Genomic DNA, 25,738 nt, shown 5'->3' with positions numbered 1-25,738 from the left:
GGCATTTGGGGGCATTTGAAGCTAGAAGAGGTATTACGTTTGAGAATCAGCTGTGGGACCTTGAACAAGGCATTTAACTGATGGGCTCCAAGCTTCAGGTTCCTCATTCTGTAAAAAAGAGAGAAAACAGTAACATCTTCTTGTAATGGAGTTAAAGGAATTGGTGTCTTCCAGTGCCATACAGGTGAAGAAATTGTATATCTCCTTTACTGGTTATTCCGTGTGTGTGTGTGTGTGTCCCCTTTCTAAAGATAACCTCATGTTGACCTGACCTTCACTTTGTAATCAGACAGCAACCCACAGTCCTAAATGGCTTATTTTCCACCACCCCCCCCCCCCCCCGAAAAATGTGCCGGAAGTGGCAGGAGCAGAATGTATTTGGATGCGTTGCACTGAATCCGGAGATGCCACATGAAACTGAGCCCCGCTCCAGCTCCAGTGGGCGAAAGCTAGTTTGCCTGTGAGGTGCAGCCAGTAAGGGGGTGAGCTCTGGGGTTTGGGCCCCTTGGGTTGAGTCCTGGCTCTGCCGCCCATGCCCTGCGCAAGTCATTTAACATGTCCTCACCTCAGTCTTCATGTCAGTGGAATGGGTATGATAATCATTTCTGTCACATAGGGTTCTCGTAAATACGTGAGATCATTTTAAAATACCAAGCCTAGTACCAACTAGGAAGAAGCTGTCGATTTTGCTTTTGTTACAATAATAATGCGTGCTTTTAATTGTGGTAATAAACACTTTTGATAACATTCATAACCTTAGCTGTGTTTAGGTGTACATTTTTGTAGTATCAAGTACAGTCACATTGTTGGGCGACCATTCTCCAGAACTTCCTCACGTAAAAGTGAAACTGTATCCATTGAACCACTCCTCACTTTCCCCTCCCCCAGCCCCTGGCATCCTCTATTCTGATTTGTTTCTGTGACTCTGACTAATCTAGAGACCTCCTTTAAGTGGAGTCCTACAGTGTTTGTTTTCCCGTGACATAATTATTTTAAATCTCAGCTTCCGACTCCCGATCGCACCCTTGCCCACTCTTAGCGTTTCCTGTAAGCTTGAGACTGCCTGCCTTCTCCAGCCGTGATCTTTGTCGAATTATTTCCTTTCTTGAGAAAACAGGATACCTTGGGGGTCCTATATCATCCTGCTGAAGAGGGCAGGATTTGGGGAAAGGGAAATTAAAATGAAGGAGCCCTAAGAAGAGGACATGAAATAGGGCAAAGACCATTCACTCGTGGGACAGCGGAGTCTCTGTAGGGCTCCTTTCTCCGATTGTGTGAAAATTCAAACCTCTCCTCAACGAGAGGAATGGCATAATGGACTCCCGTGTACCTCTTGCCCCCAGTTCAACAGCTATCTAGATTTTTTTAGAGGCCACTTTGACAAGTTCCAGGAGGAAGAAAAGACTCAAAACCTAGACTGACCTGGAGGCAGGTGTTTTCTTTGCTTGTTCACGTGGTGATGTTTATCTCCATGATAAAGGGCTTCCACCTTGGGAGTTCTGACTACCGCTTAGGTTGAGGATGAAGAGAAACAGGATTGTAGGCGAGTTATTTCACCTGGTTTCCACATCTGGGAAGGACCGCACTTGGAACTTAGGAGGGTGGTTGTCATGGAGCACGTGGCCTACGCCCTGACTTACTAAATCAGTAATAGGTGAGGGTGGTGTGGTTGTAGAAAGTAGGATGGGGCGCCTGGGTGGCTCAATGGGTTCAAGCCTCTGCCTTCAGCTCAGGTCATGATCTCAGCGTCCTGGGATTGAGCCCCGCATCAGGCTCTCTGCTCAGCGGGGAGCCTGCTTCCCTTCTTTCTCTCTACCTTCCTCTGCCTACTTGTGATCTCTGTCAGATAAATAAATAAAATCTTTAAAACAAAACAAAAAAAAGAAAGAAAGTAGTATCACCAAACAGGCCCTGAAAACGTGGAGCCAAGATACACAGCTGTGGACCAGCAAAACAGCCAGATTTATCCTTGGTAAGAAATTGTGATGAACACTGGCTTTCGAGAAGTGCTCATGAACCCGATTTTATTGGCCATTGTGTCCATTTGTCCTGGGTTGTACCTGGGTTAAGGGAAATGATTATTTACCTGCAAGATTAGGTAATACAACTACTTTATATACTCTTTTTTGGTAGAGATTGGTCTTCGTATTAAAAAAAATATTTAATGGGTTTTAACTAGAAATAAAAATATCATGATTTCAGTAATCAAGTAGATTAAATACCTTTGGCTCCATGAAGCCCTCTTCATTTTTGTTCTTTCTTTGGACTTCTAGATGTATTTCTATCTGCTCATAAAAGGTACTGGTGTAGACTTCGTCCTGCATAGCCTTAGGATGTGGAACCAGATGGAAGTTAGGAAAATGAAATAGTGGGCTTGCACCTGTTTAAAAATGTTTAGTTTATAATCATATAGAGGCTTTGATTCTTTGGGGTATTTTCATTTTTGAATCTAGCATACGTCATGTACAAGTTTTATCTTCCTGTGACTTTTTTTCCTGGCCTAACTGCTGTTCCAAAAATCCCGTTTTAAATGCTTTTCTGTTAATACGTGAAAATGTCAGAAAGGTAAAGTAGTTTTCTGTTTTCCTTGAAGATTTTATTTATTTATTTATTTGACACAGAGATCGAGAGAGAGCACAAGCAGGGGGAGCGGCAGGCAGACAGAGAAGCAGGTTCTCTGCTGAGCAGGGAGCCCGATGCGGGGCTCTGTTCCAGGATCCTGGGATCATGACCTGAGCTGGAGGCAGAGGCTTGACCGACTGAGCCACCCAGGTGCCCCTAGAGTTTTCACTCAATTTAACAACTGAGTCAAAATATTGTTGCTCCAAAGATCCTTACTTGGTTGTGTGTCTCAGTTTGTGCAACAGGAATTATTGTGCAAATAGTCTCATGGGGATTGACTGGGGCAACAGGAATGTCCAGTTTTCCTTAGGCTTGGACAGATCAAATCCAGACCTTATGAGAAATGTGACTTTACCAAGTGTCCAGGTTTTTCCTGGACAAAACCAGTTGGTAAAGTAAGTTCGATAGTGAAGCAAGCTCCCAAGACTGAGCCCAAGAAACCTCTAACTGCGCCACTTTTATCATCCCTTGTAATTAGGTCAGTCGGCTCCGTAAGGCTGGCTATGGCTTGTAGAGGTCTTGTAATGGTAGACATTCTTATGTTTAAACTAATCTGTATACGATGGAAAAAAATGAGTTATTTGGTAAATACGGTCCTTCACTGTCATTCTTTTAAGAGCATATCATTTTTTGTGCTTTTCTTTTTATGAAGAGTATGTAATGGGAGAGGAAAAAGAGGTAGATGTTAGGTTCTGTACCCAGTTCCAATTCTAGTGTGTGGGGCTGTGGCGGGGGGGTTTCCCCACCTCAATAAGTAATTCTCCCGCATGAGCAGGGTATCCGAGAATTCACCCTAATAATTCTGACATTACCTAGAGATCGCATTAATTCCCACGGGTAGGGCTCAGTCCTGAGATACTGCCCCGCACCCCTTCTGCCCTGACATCCGGTGTCCCCCCGAAAACACCTGTTGTCACCTGTGGTGCTGGCTGATTGGACATAGATTGAAGGTTCCAGCTGTCCCTTCTGTGGGTTTGATTAATTTCCTCGAGCAGCACACACAACGTGGACATTTTACTTAAAAGGTTGCGGGTTGATCATAAAAGAGTGTAAGGCAGGACCAGCCCGGTGGGAGAGCTGCCGTGTAGCGCAGGTTCTAAGAGGAGTGGAGCTGGCAGCTCTCCCCATGCTCCATGTGTTCGCTAACCAGGAAGCTCACCAAACCTCATCGTCTTGCGTCTGTGTGGAGGCTTCATGACATCCCGTTTTTGATTATATCGTTGGTGTTGGCCCGGGATTCAGCCTCCAGCTCCTCCCCTTCCTGGAGGTCAGGGCAGGAGGGTTGAAAGTTCTAACCGGCTCAGCCATGGTTGGTTCCCCTGGCAACCCACTCCCATCCTTAGGTGCTTTCCAGAAGCCTCCTCCTTAACATAACAAAGACCGGTGCACCTCTCTCCCTCTTTAGGAAATTCAGGGGTTTTAAGAACTCCGCCAGAAATGCAAGGAGGACTAAATATGCATTTCCCATTTTCACAACATCACCGGTACGGGTGTTGCAGGCACAACGCTGGACCCGAAGCGTGTAGGTTTGAGTTCATCCAGAACAGGCTGTCCTCTTCGTGGCAGGGAAACCCCAGGTTAGTTTAGGTGTTGGTTGTGTTTTATCCCATGTCACCGCAGCCCGTAAGTGGTGGTATATATTTGGTTTACTGTGAGTGTGAGTGCGGACAAGACCGCGGCCAGGCACTAGAGCAGAAGGAAGCCGCGCAAGCAGGATGCAAGCCATGACCTTGACCTTAACTGCTAACTGGCCAAGTTCTCTGGCCCTGGCTTTTGATTTCACATGGTCTCAGTCCCTTCGTGACTCAGGGGCCCTCTGGGCCATCAGCACATCTCCAAGGTGCATTCTTTCCACTTTCGGCTCTTCCCTGAGTGTCCAGACCAGGGCACAAGCAGGGATGAATGCATTCCTGTTGCTTTGCAGTAGCGGCTTTAGAAGGGGCTGCATGGAAGGGGAGGTAGGCATTACTGCCCTGCTCCCCGCCACGGCCCCTGTAGATACCTGCGAGTAGGAAGCTGTGTTACGGAAGGAGGGAAAAGAGACTCTGGGATCCCCCCTCTCAGCAGACCGACTTTCTCCCTTAGCACCTTCTGATCCATCCTACAAGATGTAGCCTACGGATTCTTCCTTCCAGAAGCCCCTGGCGGAGGCCATGCACATCCGGGAGCAGCCGGGAGCCCCTTTAATCCTCACCCCCTCTTCTCTCCTGCAGTCTTCCGTCTGTGCTAAGATCGTGCAGCTCCTGGGGCAGAATGAGGTGGACTGTCGCCAGAAGCAGGTGGTCATCTTGAGCCAGGATAGCTTCTACCGCGTCCTCACGTCGGAGCAGAAAGCCAAAGCCCTGAAGGGCCAGTTCAATTTTGATCACCCGGGTGAGTCAGCGGTTGAGGGCAGGGTGTGTGTGTGTGTATGTGTGTGTCTGTCTGTCTGTGTCTGTTCATGCACTTGCTGGTTCACTGAGGACATTGTTTGACCCCTTGGAATCTGTTTGGATAACACGGGGATGAATAAATGACCTTACGGGGTTATGTGGGGCCTGAAGAAGGAGTTTCAAAAGGCATTACACAGTTGCATGTTGTGACTAGGGCTTGCGTCTGAACGAGGGTGACTCTCTGTGAGCCTGTTACTTGAGATGGGCACAAGCACAGCTGGTTCTTCTGCCTCCTCTGATCGGAAGCAGCTTGTGCGCCCCCCGCCCCACCCCCGTCCCACACATGCGTGCCCATGGCAGACTGTGCAACTCACTGACTGGCAGAAAGGACCGTGGAGAGCCCGGGATGTCTGCTTGTGTGACTTTTGCCTTGACAGTCTCAGACCAGTGCATTGCCCTTCATTCAGCTGGTTTTTGGTTCTTTTTTTTTTTTTTTAAAGATTTTATTTGTCAGAGAGAAAGAGAGCACAAGCAGGGGGAGGCAGCAGGCAGAGGGAGAAGCAGACTCCCTGCAGAGCAGGGAGCCCGATGCCCCGAGATCATGATCTCGGACCCTGAGATCATGACCTGAGTCAAAGGCAGATGCTGAACCAACTGAGCCACTCAGGTGCTTCTGGTTTTGGTTCTTGTAACGGTTGGAATCAAACCCTGGTGCCCCTTACACTCCCCTAGTTGTGTGTATACTTTTCCAGGTTAATATAGGCCAGCTGCCAAGACAGCAGCTGAACTTGGAGGAGAGAGGTGGCTGGGGCCGGGGGGCGGGGAACAGAAAGGTAGAAAAAAGAAGTGTGTCCTTCAGAACGCTTTCATACATTCTGTTTTGAGATCCAGGGAGTTTGCCTTCTGTTTCGGGTAGAGATCTGGCTTTTTTCAGTGGGAGCGTATGTGCTCCTCTAGGGTATCGTATACGTCCACGAAATAGATGTGGATGATTATAGAAGAAGTAATTTTAAAAATTCAGCAACATTTAAACAGTCTGATTTCCTTCAGATGCCTTTGACAATGAACTCATCTTCAAAACACTTAAAGAAATCACCGAAGGGAAGACCGTACAGATTCCCGTGTATGACTTTGTCTCCCATTCCCGGTAAGTGAGCTCGTCGGGACTATGCATTGCTTCTCGCAGCTCCCAGAGCCGCCCCGGCTCCCAGGCTGCAGGCTGTGGCCTCCCCTGCCCTGTGCCCACGGCCACCTGTGTGTGAGCAGCAGCCGTGTGCGCCATGGGTGTGCAAGGATTGGGGAGTTTGGCTGGTGCTTCCTGGAACAGTCTGCTCATCACCTTTTCCTGACTCTGAAAGGACAAGTTCATGAATTTGGGCTCAGGTGAGGGACGATACACTTGTCCTGATTCCCCGCCCCGAGCTGTTATTCCTGGAATCCGATGTGATGTGAACGGGCTGGGCAGAGGACACGGGAGGAAGAACAAAGAAAACTGTTCTTTCTTCTCTGCTGGTTGGACGGCGCAGAGAAGTGTGAGGGCACCGAGGTCACCAGAGACCAGACACTCAACTCTCAGGAGAGTTCCTCAGTCGTGTCCTTTCTGCTGATCTGTGTTTATGCTCCTGATGAGGTGTGCAGGAGGGGCTCATCTTCTTTCCCTCTGAGTGGTTGCCCAAGGCTTCTAGAGGACCTCACGATGCCTGCTGGCCAGGCTCCCAAGCTCCCTCGAGCCTCCCAGGACTCGGTTCACTCTGTGTCCTTGGGACTCATTTCCCAGGCAGACTCTAAACTTCTGAATGGCATTTCAAGCACGCGTCGTTGCTCCTTATTCTTGGCTAGTAATTACTCAGTAAGTGTTTTCAGCGCAGCGCTGTTTTGAAAGTTTCTCCCACCTGCTTTTCATCCTTCCCTCTTGGTTCCTTTCTTTTCATTCTCTCAAGTGGAATTTTTTTTTTTAAATGGGAAATTAGATTTCATGCATCTTTTGCTGCCAAATGTCTCTATAATTAAAAGCCCATCTCAGTCTCCCTGTGTGTTCCTTTAGTACTGTCTCAGCCAGCCTTTGATGCGGGATTCCTCACATGTTCTGTGCCTTTCCCAGAACTGGAGGGTGTGGCAGAGATTGGCTGGAGGTGGAGGAGAGTGAACACAGCGCGCTGCAGAAGCCAGGCTGCTCAGCGCCCTGCTCTCATCCCTCCCCAGTATCTTCTCAAGGGAGTCCTACTAAGGACCAGACGCTACTGTGGCCTTCAACTCAACAAGGTGCACCTCCAGCATGAAACCACCACAGACCGTGTAGGAATAAAGGGGTTTGGTATAGGAATTGGAGATAGTAAGAGTGTTGAGGGAGGTGCTGAGAGAGCTAAGATCTGGGAGCCTGTGGTCTGAGGCATTGGAAAAGAAGCCAGTGTCCATGGCAAGTCCAAGAAGCTGCCACATTGGAGCCCCAGCCTCCAAGGGGGGGGGCACTTAGAGAGTGTCTGTGAAGTAGCCCTGTGTGGCTATTAAGGTTTCTTAAAAATCAGATGGGTTTTGTTTCATCTTCTACATTTCCCATTGGCAAAGCACCCTGGGACCCCAGAGGGAAGAGGATTCTGGGAATTGTAGTTTCTAGCCTTAGCAGCAAGTGGGGGTGATGTCCTGTCTGTGGGAGACAAGGGAGTCTACCAGCTCTCAGGTCCAGGGCAGGGCAGTGCTACAGAATTAAAATGTAGCCCAAGAACTAAAGTAAGGGCTCAAGGAGGAGTGTGAAGGAAGGAGGAAGGGTTGGAGTATTCAGAGCAGGTTGACTAGAGGAGGTGATATTTAAACTGTATATTGGAAAGCGTAAGGAGTCATCGGGGAAGGGGATTTTCAAGGTAATGGGTAGAGAAGCAGTTCAAGGGCGAGCGTGGTGGGGAATCGCAGCTGGTTAGGAGGGCCAGGTTGGGGTGAGTGTGCGGGAAGAGTGGCTGGAGGCCGGCCGGCCTCAGAGACCCAGAGAGGAGAGGCTGGGGACGCCAGGGCCAGATCGCGAATGTGCTGGGAGTAGGGAGTCACAGACGGCTGTTGGGTGGGAGCAGACGGTTCTGGTGTCAGCAAGAGAGGATCACGATGCTATTTATGAAGTCCTTGGAGTAGTAGCTGAGGTGAGAGCCTCCCGTCAGGCGGTGGAAGTCTGCATGGCCCGCAGGCAGGATCTGACCAGACGGAGGGGGTGGGGTCGCGTGTGCTGCGTGAGCTCCATCAGGTTCGTGCATTAAGCAGTGAAACCCCAGCAGAATTCCCGTCTGGACGTGATGTCCTCCCCCAACCCCCGATTCCTTTCACACCGTACATTTGATAGCCCCTCTCTTTAGTGGCCCGCAGCCCATCTCCTTGTGAAACTTCTCTGGACCACTTTTGGCCACAGCAGTCCCTCCACCCTCAAGGGCCACTCGTCAGGGACCCAGCTGTTCCGAGCTTACGGCTCCTGATGCGTCCGTGGGCCTTTCATGGTGACGTACAAACAGATGTTGGACTAAGACCGAGAAGAGTCTTGTTTGCTGTAGATACCCTTCTGTGGCCTTGCCTCTCCTCATGAGCCACCCGAGAAGCTTGGATTTAGGTTCTCTCAGATGCTCTGATCGTCTTGGTATCGTGTGTGGACTTTGCAGCCAGACTCCGAACTTCTCCCTGGAATATTGCACCAGGCAAGGCTCCTCTCTTGTTTTGGGCTGACAGTTGCCCAGGAGATGTTGTTCTTAGCTCTGGGCTGTTGGAAGGGTTCTCCTCCCTGGATGGACGTGCACACGTGGGACGGGGTTGATTCCAGCTTCTTGGGGCACCAGCAACAGCACGGACAGCGATGTTTTCCTTGCTTTCCCAGGATCGGAGAGACGTGTTTGTAGAGTTGGAAAACCACCTGTTCCTTGTTCATGCTTACCAGCGAGGCGTCCTGATCGCGCCGGCTCTGGTGTTGGTGCATGTACACCTAGCACGGTCACAGCGCTCTCCGGGTGTGTGTTTTCCAGACGGAGCCCTGGGAGTCCCCCTTCCCCGCGCAAACATTTCCAGCAGACACTTCCCACCCTCCTTCATGCAGGGCACTTGCCCAGAGCGGCTCCCGTTTCCTTTTTGAGCTCTGTCCAGTTAGGTTCGTTATCCTAAACCACAGGGGGCACCCTGTTTTCTGGTAGCTGACACTCCTCCAGACCGGTGGTCCCTACCCCTGGCTGCATGTTAGAAACACCTGGAGTGGTATTATAAAATACCAGCACTCTGGCTCTACCCCAGATGAATGGAATCAGAGCCCTGAGGGGTGGGGCCCAGGCATACATTATTTTCCTTCTAAAGATTTATTTATGTATTTGACAGAGAGCGAGCACAGGCAGAGGGAGCAGTAGGCAGAGGGAGAGGGAGAAGCAGGCTCCCCGCTGAGCAGGGAGCCCGATGCTGGGTCTGATCCCAGCACCCTGGCATCATGACCTGGGCAGAGGACAGATGCTCAACCCACTGAGCCACCCAGGCATCCCAGGCATTTTTTTTTTTTTTTTTTAAGATTTTATTTATTTGAGAGAGAGCACACATGCGTGTGTGCACACGTGCGGTGGGGGAGTGGTGCCGAGGGACAAGGAGAGAGAATCTGGCAGATTCCACGCTCGGCACAGAGGCTCAGTCTTAGGACCCTGAGATCATGACCTGAGCTGAAACCAGGAGAAACCAAGAGTCAGTCTCTAACACACTGAGTCTCCCAGATGCTGCCAGGCATGCTTTTTTTTTTTTTTTAAAAAAAGCTCCCCAGATGGTTCTGTGTGCATCCAGAATTACATCACTGCTCTAGAGAGTTTCCTAATCTTATCCGGTCCTCTTCGGTTGCCTTTTCTACCTCTTGTTCTGGCCCTTGGGTAGTGGCTCCCAACAGTTGCCTGCCTGACAATTTGCCCAGGAACCCCTGGGTCTGAGCAATAAGGAATCAGAGAGTGTTTATGGGAGGGAAGCTCCGTGCATCCTCTCGCCGGGGCAGCTGCCGACTTTCCTGTGTTTGCACAGATAAACCCATTGTCTTAAGGGTTTAAAAAATTGTTAAAAAATTTAAAAATTGTTTTATTTTACATTGTTTTATTTGGTTTTATTCCTCACTGTACGCGTGAGTAGTAAACCTTGCAGTGGGAACCGTTACCTTGCTTTTCGTGACTTTGGGGCAAGAGGCCATAGATGAAGGTTAGGACGGAAGCGGATGGTGACCCTGTGGGGTAGGTGGAGAGGTCGTGCGTACGCCTGCCTCCCTGAGGAGGAGGAGGAGAGCACCGTCAGCCCCGGACCACAACACACCGCTGCTTTCTTGTGGAGCCGGACCAGATGGAGCTTGGGAGGCTTTCCCTCCCTCTGTCGGAGCTTCCTCTCCTCTGCAATTTCCTTTTTCTGCCTCCTTCAGTTGCCTCCGAAGGGGGGAGGGGTTGGGGTCGTTGGGAGAAGACTTAAGTTTCTGTTTGTGGAAGTTCAGTGTTAGCTTCCATAAATGCCAGGCCCGAGAGCATTCCTGGAGACGCCTCCAGAAAAAAGAAGGAATCACATCTGCTTCTGTCTTTCTCTGTTGTGTGTTCAGCAGCATGGGTTTTTTGTTGTTGTTGTTGTTTTTTCTTTTAAATCCCAAGGAGAGGGACGACTGCCTTCTGTTTCTGCTTTATGGTGAGAGCTCAGAGGAGACGTTTGCCCCAGTTGTGATGGCCCTTTGGTCGGCCATCAGTGGGAGTCTCAGGGCTCTGCAAGGTGGCGGTAGCTTCCCCCTTTCGTTCCTGCTGAAGGTCTGCAGGGAGGGGGCCCCAGACCTCCGGACAAATGCTGCTTTCCTCCACCCTTTGCTCACCCTGCCTGGTTCGGCCCATCATCTGCTCTGTGCTTTGCAGGAAGGAGGAGACGGTCACCATCTACCCCGCGGATGTGGTGCTCTTTGAAGGGATCCTGGCCTTCTACTCCCAGGAGGTGCGAGACCTGTTCCAGATGAAGCTTTTCGTGGACACAGATGCAGACACCCGGCTCTCCCGCAGAGGTGGGTTCTGAAGGCCTCCAGTTCAGCCCTAGGATGTCCTGCTGCTCAAACTCCTGGTGGCATCTGAGAAGGGATTAGTCACTGTGTTGCATAACAAAAGGCTTATGAGGTCACGGAGATGAAGTCAGAAGTTTATGTTGTGGTTTTGCGGGGGGAAAAAGTTGGATTAAATGCCCAGTTCTGTGTGGTTTTCCCACAGGCATCGTCATCAAGATAGGAACTAAAACTGGGATGTCTGGGGGCAGGAATTCCTAGCGCTGGGCAGCTGGTCCCACCAGCCCACCAGCCCACTTCTGTAGTCTTTATTTTCCAGAAAGCTCTATGGAGGTTTGGTCCTTCTGTCCCACCAGCTGCGGCACAGTTGCTGGGTCATTCCCTCCACAGGCCTTACTGAGGGTGTGCCTGTGTTGGTCTCCGTGCCTGGTGTCCTGAGGGACTGCTGTCCTTTGGTGGGGAGCGGAGCCTGTAATTCAGCCCGGCAGGATATGGAGTGGAGCCCTTGCTTCCACCTGCGGGATCAGGAGGCTTCACGGGGCAGGAGGGGTGGCAGGGTGATGACGTAGACAACACAAGAAATTACACGGTGCAAACACAGGCACACAGGGCTTGTATCAGGAAGCAGGTGGCTGGAGTTCCTAGATGGCTGTCTAGAGAGATGCTGGAAATCGCTAGAGGCAGATTATGGGGTCTGTGGCTTCCCGTTTGGTCCCTGGTCCGTGAGGGAGAGCTACCAAGGGGTTTTGAGGAGGGCAAACCAAAGGGCCTCGGCTCTCTGTTGGGATATGAGTCTGCTGGAGGGCGTGGGAGTGAAGACGGTAGGTCGGGCTGCTGTAGGAAGTGGCCGGGTGAGAGGGTACCAGCCGCATCAGAAAAGGACAGCCCCTGTAGGGGCCGTGGGGATGAGGAAAGTGAGCAAAGCTACCAGTCTTCCTCACATGGAACAGGAATGAGACCCTGGGAGTGACAAGGGTGACTCCTAGTCACAGAGCAAATCATGGGCAGATTGGAATTTAAAAAAAAAAAAAAAAAAAAAAAGATTTTATTTATTTATTTGTGAGGGAAAGAGAGAGAGTGAGTGTGTACAAGCAGGGGGAGCGGCAGGCAGAGGGAGACTCAGGTTCCCCGCTGAGCAGGGAGCCCAATGGCGGGGCTCGATCCCAAGTCCCTGAGATGACCTGAGCCGAAGGCAAATGCTTAACCGACTGAGCTGCCCAGGTGCCCCGGCTGATTGGAGTTTTATAAGGTCCAGCCCAGAGCCTTCTGACCTCAAAGCCTGTAGCGTGTTTTCTTTTCAGTTCATAAAACAAATTTGTGCTTTATCCACTTAAGTCCTCTTTGCAAGAACTATAAATGGAACCAGCAGAATATAGAGAAATGAGACCTTGGATTTTGTCCTCCCAAGGAGTAATGTCTACACTCTGTTAAGTGAGTTGTTCTCCCACTTCCACTCCGTGGTGGCGTGGTGGTTGGGTAGAACTCCTCAGTGGAAGAAAGGAGAGTGGGAGGCCCGTATTCTAGTCCCACAGTCTCCAGCTAGCTTTGTGACTCTGGTGGCGCTGGGGACTCGTGTGACCTCCTAGGCTTGGGTTTCTTTATGGATAAGGTGAAGGAGACAGGCTTGTTTAGAGGGTCATGACTTGGGCCCGGAAAGAGTTGCGTGGTCTTTTTTAATAGATCCTCAAGGCCCCAGCCTGGTATTCCCTCCTGTACCTGCCCCAGGGCCTGGTGTATCTGTCCCCTTAGTCTCCAAACCCAGGACCTGCTATGGTTGATCTGCTCCATGTCCCCGCCAGTCTATCAAGTCTGGGAGGCAACAGAATGCCCCCCGGGGCGGGGGTGGGCGGGTGGGTGGAACCCGAGTCAGATGAATTCTACTTAAATCTTGATTTCACCATTTAGTCGATGTCTGACCTCGGGCAGGTTATGTTGTAACCTCTTAGTCCCTCATAAATAGGGATACGGGCGTTGGTTGATGATGTATCGATCAGTACCCCTGGGTTGTGAGGAGGAGCCATAGGCAGGTTAAATGCCTGGTGGTGCAGTTAGCTGATAACCGTCCACGTGTTAGGTCGGGTCTGCTTTGTCTGAGATGGTAGCTGTTCTGTTTCCCCGAGTTTTCCATCAGGACTGGTCAGAGCCTCTGAGTGGTCATCTCATCCTCAGGAACGGGAACACCGGCCTGACCCCATCATCAGGTCAGCACCTGGTACTGAAGTCCTGGGTGGGGGGGGGGGGTGCAGTTAAATGCTTGAGGGAGAAGGACATGAGAGCCGTGGCCAAGTAGAACCAAATTTGAGAAATCCAGAATTCAGAATCCTTGAAAATCAGACGGTCTTGGCCTCTAATTCAGACGGATCACCACGGCATCATCACGGCACTGACGGCACAGAGAATTCTCCTTTGCTCTGTTCTCGTGGGATCCTTGTGCAAAACGAGGAAAGATAGGAGGTGGTGGCGGCTTTCTGTGGGGTTTCTCCGGTCCCATCCCTCATGCTCCCAGGGAGGCTGTCGCTTTCCCTCTCAGACCTCTGCCTTCTTTGTGTCACCTGCTAGTGAGTCACTTTCCTGGTGGACTTGCGGGGCCTTTCCACATGCTGCTTCGACAAGTTCATTCTCTGTCCTTGTAGGACAGAAAACATGCCTGGCATGTGCGTTGTGGGCTGGGAGGCTGGGTTAGTCCGGAGCAGCTGATGGGCCTCAGAACATTCCTGGAGACTTGAGTTAGTGCCATGGTTTTGCCCTTTTGCGTGTCACCGGGCCCGTGACACTTGGTCAGAGTTGACCATCGTGTGGAATGGGGGCTTTGCCTTTGAGCTGTGCAGCTTTGGAAACACTCCATCACGGGAACCTCTCATACTTTGGGGTACTGGCTTCTCCAGCTTTTACCTTCCTGCCATGTGTGTTATTTAACCCACCCTTGAATTTGGGGACAGGGAAGAACTGAGACCGGGGACCAAAGAGGGCTGACACCTCCTCTCTTTTCTGCTATAATTCTCTGTGTCCGGTGCCCACAGCCTCAGGGCTGCAGTGGACCTTGAGATGGTTAGTCTGTTACTAGAGTAACACATTTCCTCGACTAATTTTTAAATTGAATGGGCTGAGCCATTGAGGAATCGTATTTATTCTGGGTCCTTCTAAATTTCGCTCTTGGCTTGGGCTGACCAGAGGAGCCCTGGTGGCTTTGGAAGGGCGGCCATGAGAGCCAAGCAGGGAAGGTGGGCAGACGGGTAGTTTCCTGACCTTTCCCCGTCTTCTGAAAGGGCCTTTTCCTTTCCAAGCAAATGTGCTGGGTCAGAGTGATGATCAGGGAGCCGGTATTGAGTCCCTGGAGTTTCCGGTTTGTGCCAAGACCTTGTTCTGACTCAGTCCTTGGCTTGGCCCTGTTTCCTGACTTCGCCTGAGGAGCCGGGCACTTTGGTGCTGTGAACTGGCTGGCCTTGTGTTGTCCTTGGCTCGAGGTGGGGTCTCGGGCTATTGGAGGTGGTAACTTAGTGGAAGGCTCTCAGGGAGCCGAGGTGGGTGATGCTGTTTGGTTTTGCACGTTCCCAGTGTCTGGGCAACATTGTCACCCATTTCCTGTTTCTCTTCCCAGGGTAGAAACTGTAGGGTGGCTTCTCCCTGTCTTTCCTGTTTCTCCCTCTCCAATGTGTCTTCCCATGCGTCTGTGCCCTGCGGTCCCTTCCGCACGCAACCCCCCCACTCCCACCTTTCCAGCTGCTCCGCGGGACCCCAGCTCTCGGCTAGGTCCGGCCTGCTTACCTGAGCTCACCTGAGTTCCTCTGAATTCACAGATGCTGCCCTGAAGCTTCACGGATTCAGTTACCGTCCTCATGGGTGGTAGAAATTCAGGTTTATCGAATACCTCCCATGCACCAGCCACAGCACTGAAGACTTTAAGCCCATCCCCCTGTATTTTGGAGTAATGACCTTATGAGAAAGTCTCTGTGTATCATGTCTCTATTTTACAGTTAAGGAAAATGAGATTCACAGAGGTTGGGTAACCTTTCTAAGGTCACAGAGCTAAGAGTGGGATCAGGATTCCAACCCAGGTCGGTTCTACCTGCCCCGCTCCGGGTGGCGGGCCCAGGGCCTAGGGCTGCCTCTGGGTGACTCTCCTTGCTCCCCGTGCTTGCCCCCAGCTCTGCGCCTTCCCCACGCAGTGGCGTAGGCACAGGTAAGAAGGGAGCCGCTGGCTGGGGTCAGGGGCTGCGGGAGAGCCCCTGGCGAGCCCACGGGCCCGTGTGTGTGTGCCGGGGGAAGGACAGAAGGGCCCACGCCATGCACGCCAGCTGCACTCGTGGGCAGAGCGAGTCTTGTGAAACACACACATCAGGCTTCTGCGCGGCTTTTAAGCAAAAGCTATCCGAGTGTGGCCGTGTGTTTGTTCTTTCCCCAGCCCTGATACCCTTTGCCCTGGCTTCCTTTTCCCTTTGTACTTTATCTGGGAACGTGGAGAAATTGGAGGCCGCCCTGGCTGTGTGTTTTGGCCGAGGGGAGCCCGGTCGCTGGCGGGCCTGGGCTCCGGAGGCTGGTGGGGGCGAGCCACGTGGCGGCCCAGGTCCCTGGCAGAGCCTCCAGCCCCATGTCAGAATGCCCGGGAACACCATTTCCTGGCCGCGGGAGGCGCCTCTGCTGGTCCTGGGGCCGGGAGGGGCCGTGGGACAAGCCCTGACCCATCAGCAGCCTGCTGATTGCCTGATGGCCCCGGACCAGGGTTCCTGCGGAGCTGTCTTGTAAATGCAGGTGCTGCTGGGAGAGTCAGGAGGTCTGGCCGTGTCACTTGACCCTCTGGAATGTGGTCTTCTCGCCATCTAATCTCACACATTCCACACCAGCCCAAATCCTAACTATGAGAGCCTCCCTCCCTCTCCTGCCCCTGCCTGTGTGCGTGTGTGTGGGCACGCGCGCGTGTGCGGACACACGGAATTATCTAGAGACGTGGCTGTCGGGAAATTCACTTGCAAGTGTGCCCTGGTGCGTTCATCCCCTGCTGAGTCTGTAACCTGAGTAATGGTCGAGAGGAGCCCAGGGGCCTTCACGAATGGTTGCTGATGGATAGGGCACCCTCTCGGGGTCGGGGTGGAAGATCGGGCAGCCGTGGGGCTGAGATTTACAACATCTGTAGGGAGGCGCTGTTTTGACGGAGAGAATCTCCTCCTAAGTTCTCACTGCCGAGTTTGGGGGGAGGCTGAGGCTCAGGGAGGTTGGTGTAGAGTGGCAGAGCCAGGATCCTAGTCCCTTTGATGGTCAAACCCTTTTCCTGTTTTTTGACGAAAGGCTGTTAAAATAATAAAGGTGTTGGGTTGAAAGCCCTTGAATGACACCGCGCCAGGGGGAGAAGGTCGAAGATGGGGAGTGCAGCCCACTGTTTCCAAAACCAGGGTGTCGTCCCCTCAAATGAGGTGTTTTCTATTTGCAAGCCCCTGTGCTTGAGGTCGGCAGGAGTGGCTGGCCACAGTGGGACCCTCTGCCCGGCTTCTGCGCCTGTAGGGGCTGGAATGTTGGGGGGGGGTGCAGGCGTGATAAGGTGGCACGTCAGCAGGAGGTCCGCGGGCTGCACGCAGGTAAGTAACTATAAGGGGACGCCGTCCAGGAGCTGCACGTCCTCTCTGGGCCCCGTCTGCTCCCTGTTATGAACCCTGCAGGACCGTCCTGCTTTTTTATGTTGTTCACACTGAAATTTTATTTGGGTCAAATGCTGCTTGAAACCAGAAGACTGTTGGCTAAGGCTGGACAGCCTTTTGCTTCAGAAGATCCTTATGTCATCGCCCAATTTGACTATAGCAATAAAAATGTAACTTGTTTTTCTTGAAGCTGCTGCTGACCCGCTCTTGGTCAAGTCTCTCAGGAATCCGGCTTGTGAATCATCCAGAGTAATCGCAGAGCCCGAGTGAGCCTGGTCTGCCTCACGAAGGGTGGACATGTGTTGGCTCATACACCATTTTCTTGATTCTTGTTTTTCCTTTTCTTATAGTATTAAGGGACATCAGCGAAAGAGGGAGGGACCTTGAGCAGATTTTATCTCAGTACATTACGTTCGTCAAGCCTGCCTTTGAGGAATTCTGCTTGCCAGTGAGTTGTGTTCTTGGTTTGTTTTTTGTTGAATTTAGCATTTAAAACGAAATCTCACACATACAGGTATGTAAGCCGATGGAGTCCCCGGCCTGAATTTCATTCCTCTCTGAATGATCCTCTGTCCTCCAGTCCCAAGGAAGGGCAGCCTTTGAGGCTTTCTGCTCTCTGGGAGCTGTCGGCCGCCATCTTTGCCAGAATGGCCCTTCAGGGTCCCGCTGTCTGACTCCAGCAAACTCAGCACTCCTTGCTTGGTGGGCTCACGGTGTGAGGGTGCACCATACCTAAGCATAGACTCGGCCATTGGGATCTTCAAAAGGTCTGTGATGGTTGTAGTATTGGTGTAGGGAGGGCTCAGCAGTAGGGTATCTCCTTCTGAATCTCTTCTGCTACTGCATGGAGGCCCTCCCCCCTGCCCCTTTGAGCTTGTCTTTGGGCCCTGGATACGTTCCCCAGTGGGAATAAGCTTCCTTACTTCTGCCATGGCATAGGCTCATCATTCCTCCTGTGGCAGCTGGGAACTCTCTGGGAGGTGGCTTTCAGAGAAGGGAGGTTGGGGATATGGGGAATTTTCAGTGTTTAGTGAGTCGGCCCTCAGCACAGGAAACACTCTCGGCTTCAGGGGACAGAGAGGTGAGTGCTGCGGGAGGCCCACCAGGGACAAGAGGTGCGGTGGTTGCAGTGGTTGGGTGGGGGGCGGGGGTAGTGGTAGAGGAAGAGGTAGGAGATGATGTCATTTGAGAAGAAGCGTTTAATTCAGGAGATGCCTGCACCTGTGTCCTGTGTCCTCACCAGGTTGACCTCACTGTGGTCTAACTGCCTAACGATTTATAATGAACTCTGAGTGAGAGTGGGGAGACACTGGGACTTAGCCTGATCTTAGTTGATCTCTTCTGGGAGACTGGAAGCTGCGGGCCGAGTGTGGGAATTTCTGTTTCTCTGAGCAATGAACTTCTTTCTTTCTCCTGGAAAAGTATGATCTCCAACTGTCTGTTCCTTCAAGTCTGTTAGTAGGTTTTGCGCCAAACCAGACTAGACTTCTGTTGTTTCAGATTGGGGACAGGTGGACTTTCTGAATCAGTCTGAGTAACGCCGGTGGCCTGCTCATTCCCCTGGAGAGGATTGGGTCACAGGATTAGGTTTCCAGGCAGAGGGTAGAGGGAGTGGAGAAGCCAGGAAATTCGATCCATCTGTCTATCTATCTGAGGATGACACCTCCTCTTTTTACCTTAATAATAATGCAGGGTAAACTTACCGGACATGAACTAGAGCTAACTGCCACTTTTCTGCTGTTTCACTTAGTTATAACAGAGCTTAAAGTTCTGCACATTTTTCTGGGTGGTTTCTGCTTGTTCCCACTGTCCAGCCACTCTGTGATCAGGGAAGATCAGGTCATTCCCGTGTAAGCCAGGAGCTCAGATCTGATAAATGGTCTGCCTAGTTCAGATTGGGTTTGGTCCTGACACAGTTGCATTTGAATGGTTTTAGTACACAAGATGCCCGTGTGCTGAAGGCATCCTTAGGTGAAGGTGGTCTTACGCTAGACGTAAGCTGGGTCACACACCACAGCACAGTTACTTGTAAAGTGGTCCACAAAATCCCAGTGAAATAAGAAAACAGAAGAGGGAATGTATCAAATTGTATCTTTACCTTTTTCTTTTTTTTTTTTAAAAGATTTTATTTATTTGACAGAGATCACAAGTAGGCAGAGAGCCCGATACGGGGCTCGATCCCAGGACCCTGGGATCATGACCCGAGCTGAAGGCAGAGGCTTTAACCCACTGAGCCACCTAGGCCGCCCCCCCCCCCCCCCCGCACTTTTTTAAAGTGTGGTAACAAAATGACCATGCAAATGGTCATCAGGGGGATTATTTTTCTTGGATTTACCCTTGTGTTAGGATCAGTGGTGTCCCCTTTCAGACTGTGTGTAGAAGTCCAAGGTGAACCACTTCCCTTTTCAATTTGGGTTTTTCTAATTCATATTTTTCTTAGTAGGGTGGAGGCAGTTATGAGTTTGGTTTCAAAGACCACATTCACAGTGCAGGTCCTAAGCTTAAATAGTATGAAACCATTAATAATGAAAGATCAAGAGAGCTGATTTATTGTAATTTAGATGAAGGAGCTAAAAAATACTGTGTTGGCAGCCTCAAGCTGCCACCGACTGGGGTCAGTGGTAGGAAGGCTGACCCTTTTCTCATGGCCCCTCAAGAGGGGCGTGAACCAGTTTATTTCTTCTTTAATGCGTTGTGAATTTCTTTCTCCACAGACAAAGAAATACGCTGATGTGATCATTCCTAGAGGTGCAGATAATCTAGGTGAGTCCTGGTGGGGAGTCATCTGGTGGAGGCATGACTTCTACCCTATGTCCGTCATACTTTGAGACAGGATGTGGTGACCAAGCAAGGTTCCATGGACGTGGCTGAACCACTGGTCTGTTCCTGGGAGCCAGAAAGGAATTTCTGCTCACATAGTTGGCCTTGGGAACAGGCCCTTGTGTACATGTGTGTATGGCGATGGTCACAAACAGGAACTGATGCTTCTTTAACAGAAACTAAAGGGCTGGATACTGGCCTTTGCTGTCACTCCCAGCGATGACACTTAGAGAGGCCTTGCATCCAAGGCCATCTTTTAGCAAAAGCACGCTTTCTTCTTCTTCTTTTTTTTTTTTTTAAAGATTTTATTTATTTACTTGAGAGAGAGACAGTGAGAGAGAGCATGAACGAGGAGAAGGTCAGAGAGAGAAGCAGACTCCCCATGGAGCTGGGAGCCCGATGTGGGATTTGATCCCGGGACTCCAGGATCATGACCTGAGCCGAAGGCAGTCGTCCAACCAACTGAGCCACCCAGGTGTCCCATCACGCTTTCTTCTTAATTTAATTTCGAATGACCTGCCACTAGGGTAGCCCTTCTGAAAGGGAGCTGGTTGCTTTTATTTATTTATTGGTTTCGGCTTGTCTGAGAAGTAGGTAGGGGGACCTCTGGGCTGAGGCAGACTCACTTCTGTGAGAAGTCCCTACCTTCTCATTCTCTTTTTATTAATTCATTTCAACTTTCTTCCATTTAAACAGTTTTTTTTTTTTTTTTTTTTTGCTGAGTCATTGGGGAGTCTGTCTTAGCAATGACTATTTCACTGTGTATTTCTTAATTTTTTTTTTTTAAGATTTAGTTCATTTTAGAGAGAAAAGGGGGAGAGGCAGAGGGAGATGGAGAGAATTGCAGGCAGGCTCCCCACTGAGTGTGGAGCCCAATGAGGGGCTCGGACTCAAACCAGGAGTTGGATACCCAACCGACTGAGCCACCCAGGCGTCCCTCAGTGTATATTTCTTAGAGAGAAGGGCATTTTCATTCCTGGCCACAGAACAGCCATTCCATCCAGAGAAGTAAAGATACAATTTCCTTTGACAGGCTTGAGGCGTGCAGGCCCATTGTTTTGTAGAATGGCCCTCAGTTTGGGTTCATCTTTGTTTCCTCGTGATTGGATTCCGTTTACACAACCCAGGGAGAACACCGTAGGAGAGACGTTTTGTTGCATGTGTTCTTTGTGCAGCATCTCAGAAAGCACTCGATCTTCATTCCACGTCTGGTGATGGTGGTTTCAACATCAGTCACTTGCTTGAGATGAACCGTTTATTTCTAACGCTAAGAATAGAGAGTCCCCATGTTAACATTTCTGAGCCTTCTGCAGGAATCAGTCTCCCTGGGGCTGGTGGGTTCCCTGGTGGAAGGCTTGTCTCCTCCCTGCACTGTCCCTAACACGGCCGCTCTCTGCCCCACAGTGGCCATCAACCTCATTGTGCAACACATTCAGGACATCCTGAACGGAGGGCTCTCCAAACGGCAGACCAATGGCTATCTGAACGGCTACATCCCTTCACGCAAGAGGCAGCCGTCGGAGTCCAGCAGCCGGCCCCACTGACCCCTGTCTCCTTCCGGCCCCTCTCTTCAAGAGACAGGAGGAGGGATCAGAAGGCACTGTTCATTCGTACATGTGCTTTCCTAGGACATTGCTGTATTTAAGAACACACTATGGAGATGACATGCCTTTGTTCTTCCTTTTTTTTTTTTTTTTTTTTTTTTTTGTGCTTTGGAGCGGCGAAACGAAACCGAATTTGACCCTGAGCTTAAACGACAAACCGTGCCAACTACTACTGGTGATGCCTAATTATGAATCCAACGTGTAACCAGTTATAAATACATATATATATATAAAAGGATCTATTTTTGTGTAAATGTACAAATACTGTAAAGCTGTTTGCTGTAAGTATTGTGTAGGAGGGCCTGTACTTGCGTGTCTGGGGCTCGAGCTGGAGTCTCACCGAGGGGTCGTGGCCGCTGTGTTGCGAGCAGGGCAGGCTCAGGCATGGGTGCGGGAGGCGGACGGTGGAGAAGGGGGGGCCCCGGCTCATGGCTCTCGTGCCTGTGCAGCTCGAGGACAGTGGAGCTGGGAGCCTTGGCTCACCCCTCCCCTGCCAGGGGTCGCCGCCTTTGAGCCGGAGCTTAATCATGTGTTCACAAGAGATACTCCTTTCTTTTCTTCTTCTTTTTCTTTCTTTCTTTCTTTTTTTTTTTTTGAGTTGAAATTAGGCAAGACCTCAGCTCAAAAATCAAACTCAGGGAAGAGGCCCACTAAGGAGAACAAATCTGGGTTTTCTTCTTGCCCAGTGCCGCCCCTCCCCCTCGCAGCTGCCTGGGTAGCTCAGCCACTCCTTCGTGAGCCACCTGCTTCTCAGTCTCTGCACAAGCCAGAGCTGCTGCCCCTCTCTCCTTCCCTGATGGGCATGTGACGGGCTCTCTTCTGCAGAGGGGAGGAAGGAGAGTCGGACGGGACCTGGTGTTGTGTCCGAGGAAACACTGAGGGAAGTCCGCGATCAGCTTCCTTGGGCCTTGTGCCAGAGGGTAGCTCGCACGGTGGCCCCTTGAGTCTGGGCTTTGGTTGAGGACTTCTGCTGGCGGAAGGACAGCCGACAGCCCTTCGCAGGGTGGCAGGGGGAGTGAATGGTCGTTCCCGCTCACCGAGAAGCAGGGCCTGGCAGTGGGGTGAGGACAACACGCACCTCTCAGCGGCAGTGCTTCCCAGCAGCGTGCCGGCCAGGCAGATGGCCAGGTTCCAGGGGGAGCCCCACCTCTCCTGAGGGCTCCCTCTTTGGGAGGAGCACAGATCCCTGAAGATTCTTGGTGGAGGAAGGGGGAGGACCAAGTGAGACCCAGGAGGGGTGACGTGAGGGTCCCGAAGCCTCCGCGACGAACCGTGGATGAGCAGGAGCCCTTCGCGCCCCGTTGACCATCTCCGTGCTCCGCAGGCTGTGCCCACAGCCTTTCCACCGCCGGAAGCGTTTGGGGGGACCTTCTCCCCCCATTGCTTCCCCAGCCCGCTGGAGCCATTCAGGTACCTCTGACACCGCGTCTCTCTAGTCACACCGAATTGTCCCTCAGACTCCTTGCCGTCCAGCTTTGATTCCCTCTTTCTGGACTCGATGGGACTCTCACCCTGTGCGGCTGTTTGAAAAAGTCCGACCTCCACCCCAGCAGAGCTTTGCCGCCCCTGAGACACTCAGGAGGCAGCTGCGGGCTTGCAGGGGAGCTCCCGAGGGTGGGAGTGAGGGAAGGCTCTCGAGGGGCCTGCGTCTGAGGCCGGTGCCCCTCGGGATGAGTACATTCTGGAAGGCCGTAGCATCCGTATTCTCTCGTCATGCCTTGCACGGTTCTCAGATGAAGGGTTGGTGGCAGGCCTGGGTTAGGATCCTGAGGACCCAAGGCCTCTTGGCCTGGATGGGGCCTCTCCGTGCTCAGGGGCAGCCCACCCCTGTCTGGGGGAGCCTTGGCCTTCCAGTGGGTAGCACATTCAACTTTACTTGAAGCTCCCAGGTGCCAAACCATTTAGTGCCTTGGCTGTCTGTCCCACTGCCCTGGAAGATGGAGTCTTATCTCTGAGCCTTGATGTCCTCACCTGCTTCCTCATCTACCTGTGGTGTTGGGACCAAGCCTCCGGTGTCTCTCAGTAGCCCAGTTGCTGGGAAACTGCTCTAGGGCTGCCTTGCCTCCTGGTAAAAACCATCCCCAGTTCTTGGTGGCTTGGCTTGGGGCACTGGGCTGTGTCCTCTGGGCAACGCTGACAACTCCCTTGGTTCTGTGACACACTGTCTGGGGCAAGGAAGGGATGAGAAGCTTCATCCCTGTGCGGCCCTCTCAGTATTTAGCCAACTCTCTGAACTTGAGCTTTCTGGGTGACAAATCCTGGACTCGGTATTTTGAGTCATTAGGTCTCTGATTCCACTGGAGAGTCAGCGGTAGGATCGTTGGGCCAGAAACCATGACCCGAGGCTCCTGGGTCCTCTCTTTGGTCCAGCGGGGAGGTACCGGCAAGCTGGGTGGGGTGATGTCGGTCATGTGTGCGTGGGAGTCCCGTGGCTTCCGAGCTGCCCAGTGGTGCTTGCTGCTGCCCCCACCGCCTCCCCGCCCAGCTGTTACCCATAGACCAAGTGTGCAGGGAACAAGTATCCACACTTTGTGTCATGGGAAGGCCTGACCTCACACTCCTTCATGCTATTGGAACTTGTGCTGACCCAGGTTTCTTTTTCTTGGGCAGCCCGAGGCCAGTAAGGACAGAGAGATTGGATTCTGTAGGAGGAGCTCACGAGTGTCTAGAACTTTGGTTTGGGGTGGATAGGGTAGGCCCTTGAAGAGGCAGTGGTTAGACAAGGGGATCCCCGAAGGACAGGCCGGGGGAGGGTAGCAGGGGAAGGTCTCCAGTTCCTCCTCCAGAGCCCATCATTCCAACAACCCGCTCTGGTCTTGGTTGCCGTGGTCATGCCGATGCCGCCGTCCTGCCTCGCCTGGGCTCGGCACTGGACACTTGTCTCTGTGCCCGGGGCAGACTGCCAGTCTCTCATGAGGCCACTAGGTCAGGCTGTGAAGGCTCTCGTGCTCCTCGGCGCGGTTGGGAAGCAGGAGGGACTGGAGCCCAGTCGGTTTCTGTGTCCCCTCCTTTGCTGTCCTTTTCCGCTCCCTTGATTAGCAGCCTTGACCTGTGCTAGCACCTGAGGCCAGCGGAGGGAGGCAGTAGCCTCTCGCAGGGCTCCTGGAGTCTCCTACCTGCCAGTCAAGGATTCCAGCACCAAGGACCCGTGTTGGTTAGGCTGGCTAGGGAAGGTTCTGCATTGTCAGGCTCTGCTGCCAGCGAGGACGGGCTGGGCTTCCCGCACTCCCTTTCATCCTGTCTCAGGGTGAAGTGGGGGAAACGGGCTTGGTGTCCGGTACAACAAGGCAGAGAACATGTTGGGAAAAGCACTGGGGTTGGTCTGGAGCTCAGAGTCCCCTTCGATCTTTTGTCTCTGGGCCCCGTGCTGCCCTCCTTGGCCAGGTGGCTGGTGTTAGATCAGCTTCCTTGCTGCTCTTAGAGGCGGTGAGTGCCTAACCGGTCCTGCCTCAGGAACAGGGTGAGTAGCTAAATAAAGACGTAGGCTTTTTTTTTCTTTCTTTCAGATGCTTGCTCTTCCTCCTTCCTTTCTCCCACCCTGCCTTTATTGTTAGTAGTTACAAAAATGACCACATACTATGTACTTTGCTGTAAATAAAGACTGGACAAAAAAAGAGCCAATTCTTGTCTCCCTTGTGGTGTTTGGGCAGGAGGAGCAGTGACTGAGGCCAGCGGCCCTGAGGGCTCAGCCACTCAGGATGTGACTAGGAGGCTCCTGTCACTAAGCCTCACAGTGCAGGCTGGACCCCGGACCTTAGCTGTCCTGGAATGTTGGTGAGATGCACATTTGTGCATTTCTCGTCTGTCCCTGTCTCTGTTCCCAAAAGCCAGGGTCAGGGTTTCTGGGAGGCTTCCGATCTCTGGGAGGTTCTGGCTCCGAGTCACCCAATCAATGCCAGCACCTCCCTCAATTCCTACCCTGGAGCATTCACCACCCTTTCCTGAACTCCTCCATTGAAATCCCAAGCAGCCTTCTAGAGGAAGAAAAGTTCACGGAGGTGGGTGGAGGAAGTGTACATTGACAGTGTGAACAAGAGAGCTTGTGTGTGTGTGCGTGTGTGTTTGTGTGTGTGATTGCTCAACATATCGATACATAACACAGATATTCATACGTCTCCCTGTTTTTTTCTTTTTAAAAGATTTTATTTGAGAGAAAGCGTGTGTGTGAGCCAGGGGAGGGACAGAGGGAGAGAATCTCCAGCGGGCTCCCTGCAGAGCAGAAAGCCTGACTCTGGGCTCCATCCCAGAACCCAGGATCATGACCTGAGCCAAAACTGAGAGTCAGATGCCCTACTGACTGAGCCACCCAGGCGCCCCATCCCTGTCCCTGTTTTTAAAAGGCCTAGATCACCCACCGCCAAAGACTGTAAAATAATTGGCCTCTGTGCTGTTCTCAGCCGCCAGTCGCCCACCAACCCTGCGGCTTCTCCGCCTCCACCCCTTCACTGCCTGCCAGACAGCCAAGCACCCTCACCACCGTGCAGTGAAAATTCAGAAAGGGAAACCTCGCTAAAATGGGATCAGGAGGTCTGGCCAGGTGTTCTCGCTCCCCACCCACGAGCCACTCCTTGTCAGCTGCAAACTCGACAGGAAGAGACAACCCTGCACAGAGATACTACCTGGCATTGGGATACCCCCATGGAGGAATAAAGGCTTACTTTCCCTCCTCTCCCGCCAGCGACAGTC

General features: G+C 51.9%; 1 protein-coding gene across 1 annotated transcript in view; it reads left to right on the top strand.

The window, feature by feature from the left end:
- The window catches only part of UCK2 (uridine-cytidine kinase 2), a 74,749-nt gene extending 50,076 nt beyond the window's left edge, over positions 1 to 24,673 (top strand). Inside the window, exons 2-7 of the mRNA XM_059145428.1 lie at positions 4,836 to 4,995; positions 6,045 to 6,141; positions 10,862 to 11,004; positions 16,979 to 17,076; positions 19,343 to 19,391; positions 20,853 to 24,673. Coding sequence (XP_059001411.1) covers positions 4,836 to 4,995; positions 6,045 to 6,141; positions 10,862 to 11,004; positions 16,979 to 17,076; positions 19,343 to 19,391; positions 20,853 to 20,992 — 687 coding nt within the window. The 3' untranslated portion in view covers positions 20,993 to 24,673. The remainder of the gene's footprint in view (positions 1 to 4,835; positions 4,996 to 6,044; positions 6,142 to 10,861; positions 11,005 to 16,978; positions 17,077 to 19,342; positions 19,392 to 20,852) is intronic.
- The last annotated feature ends 1,065 nt before the right edge of the window (positions 24,674 to 25,738 follow it).

The sequence above is a fragment of the Mustela lutreola genome, chromosome 14, assembly GCF_030435805.1.
Source record: "Mustela lutreola isolate mMusLut2 chromosome 14, mMusLut2.pri, whole genome shotgun sequence".
NCBI lineage: Eukaryota > Metazoa > Chordata > Mammalia > Carnivora > Mustelidae > Mustela > Mustela lutreola.
Note: the sequence above shows the minus strand (reverse complement) of the source record. Positions and strands in the feature narration are given on the sequence as shown.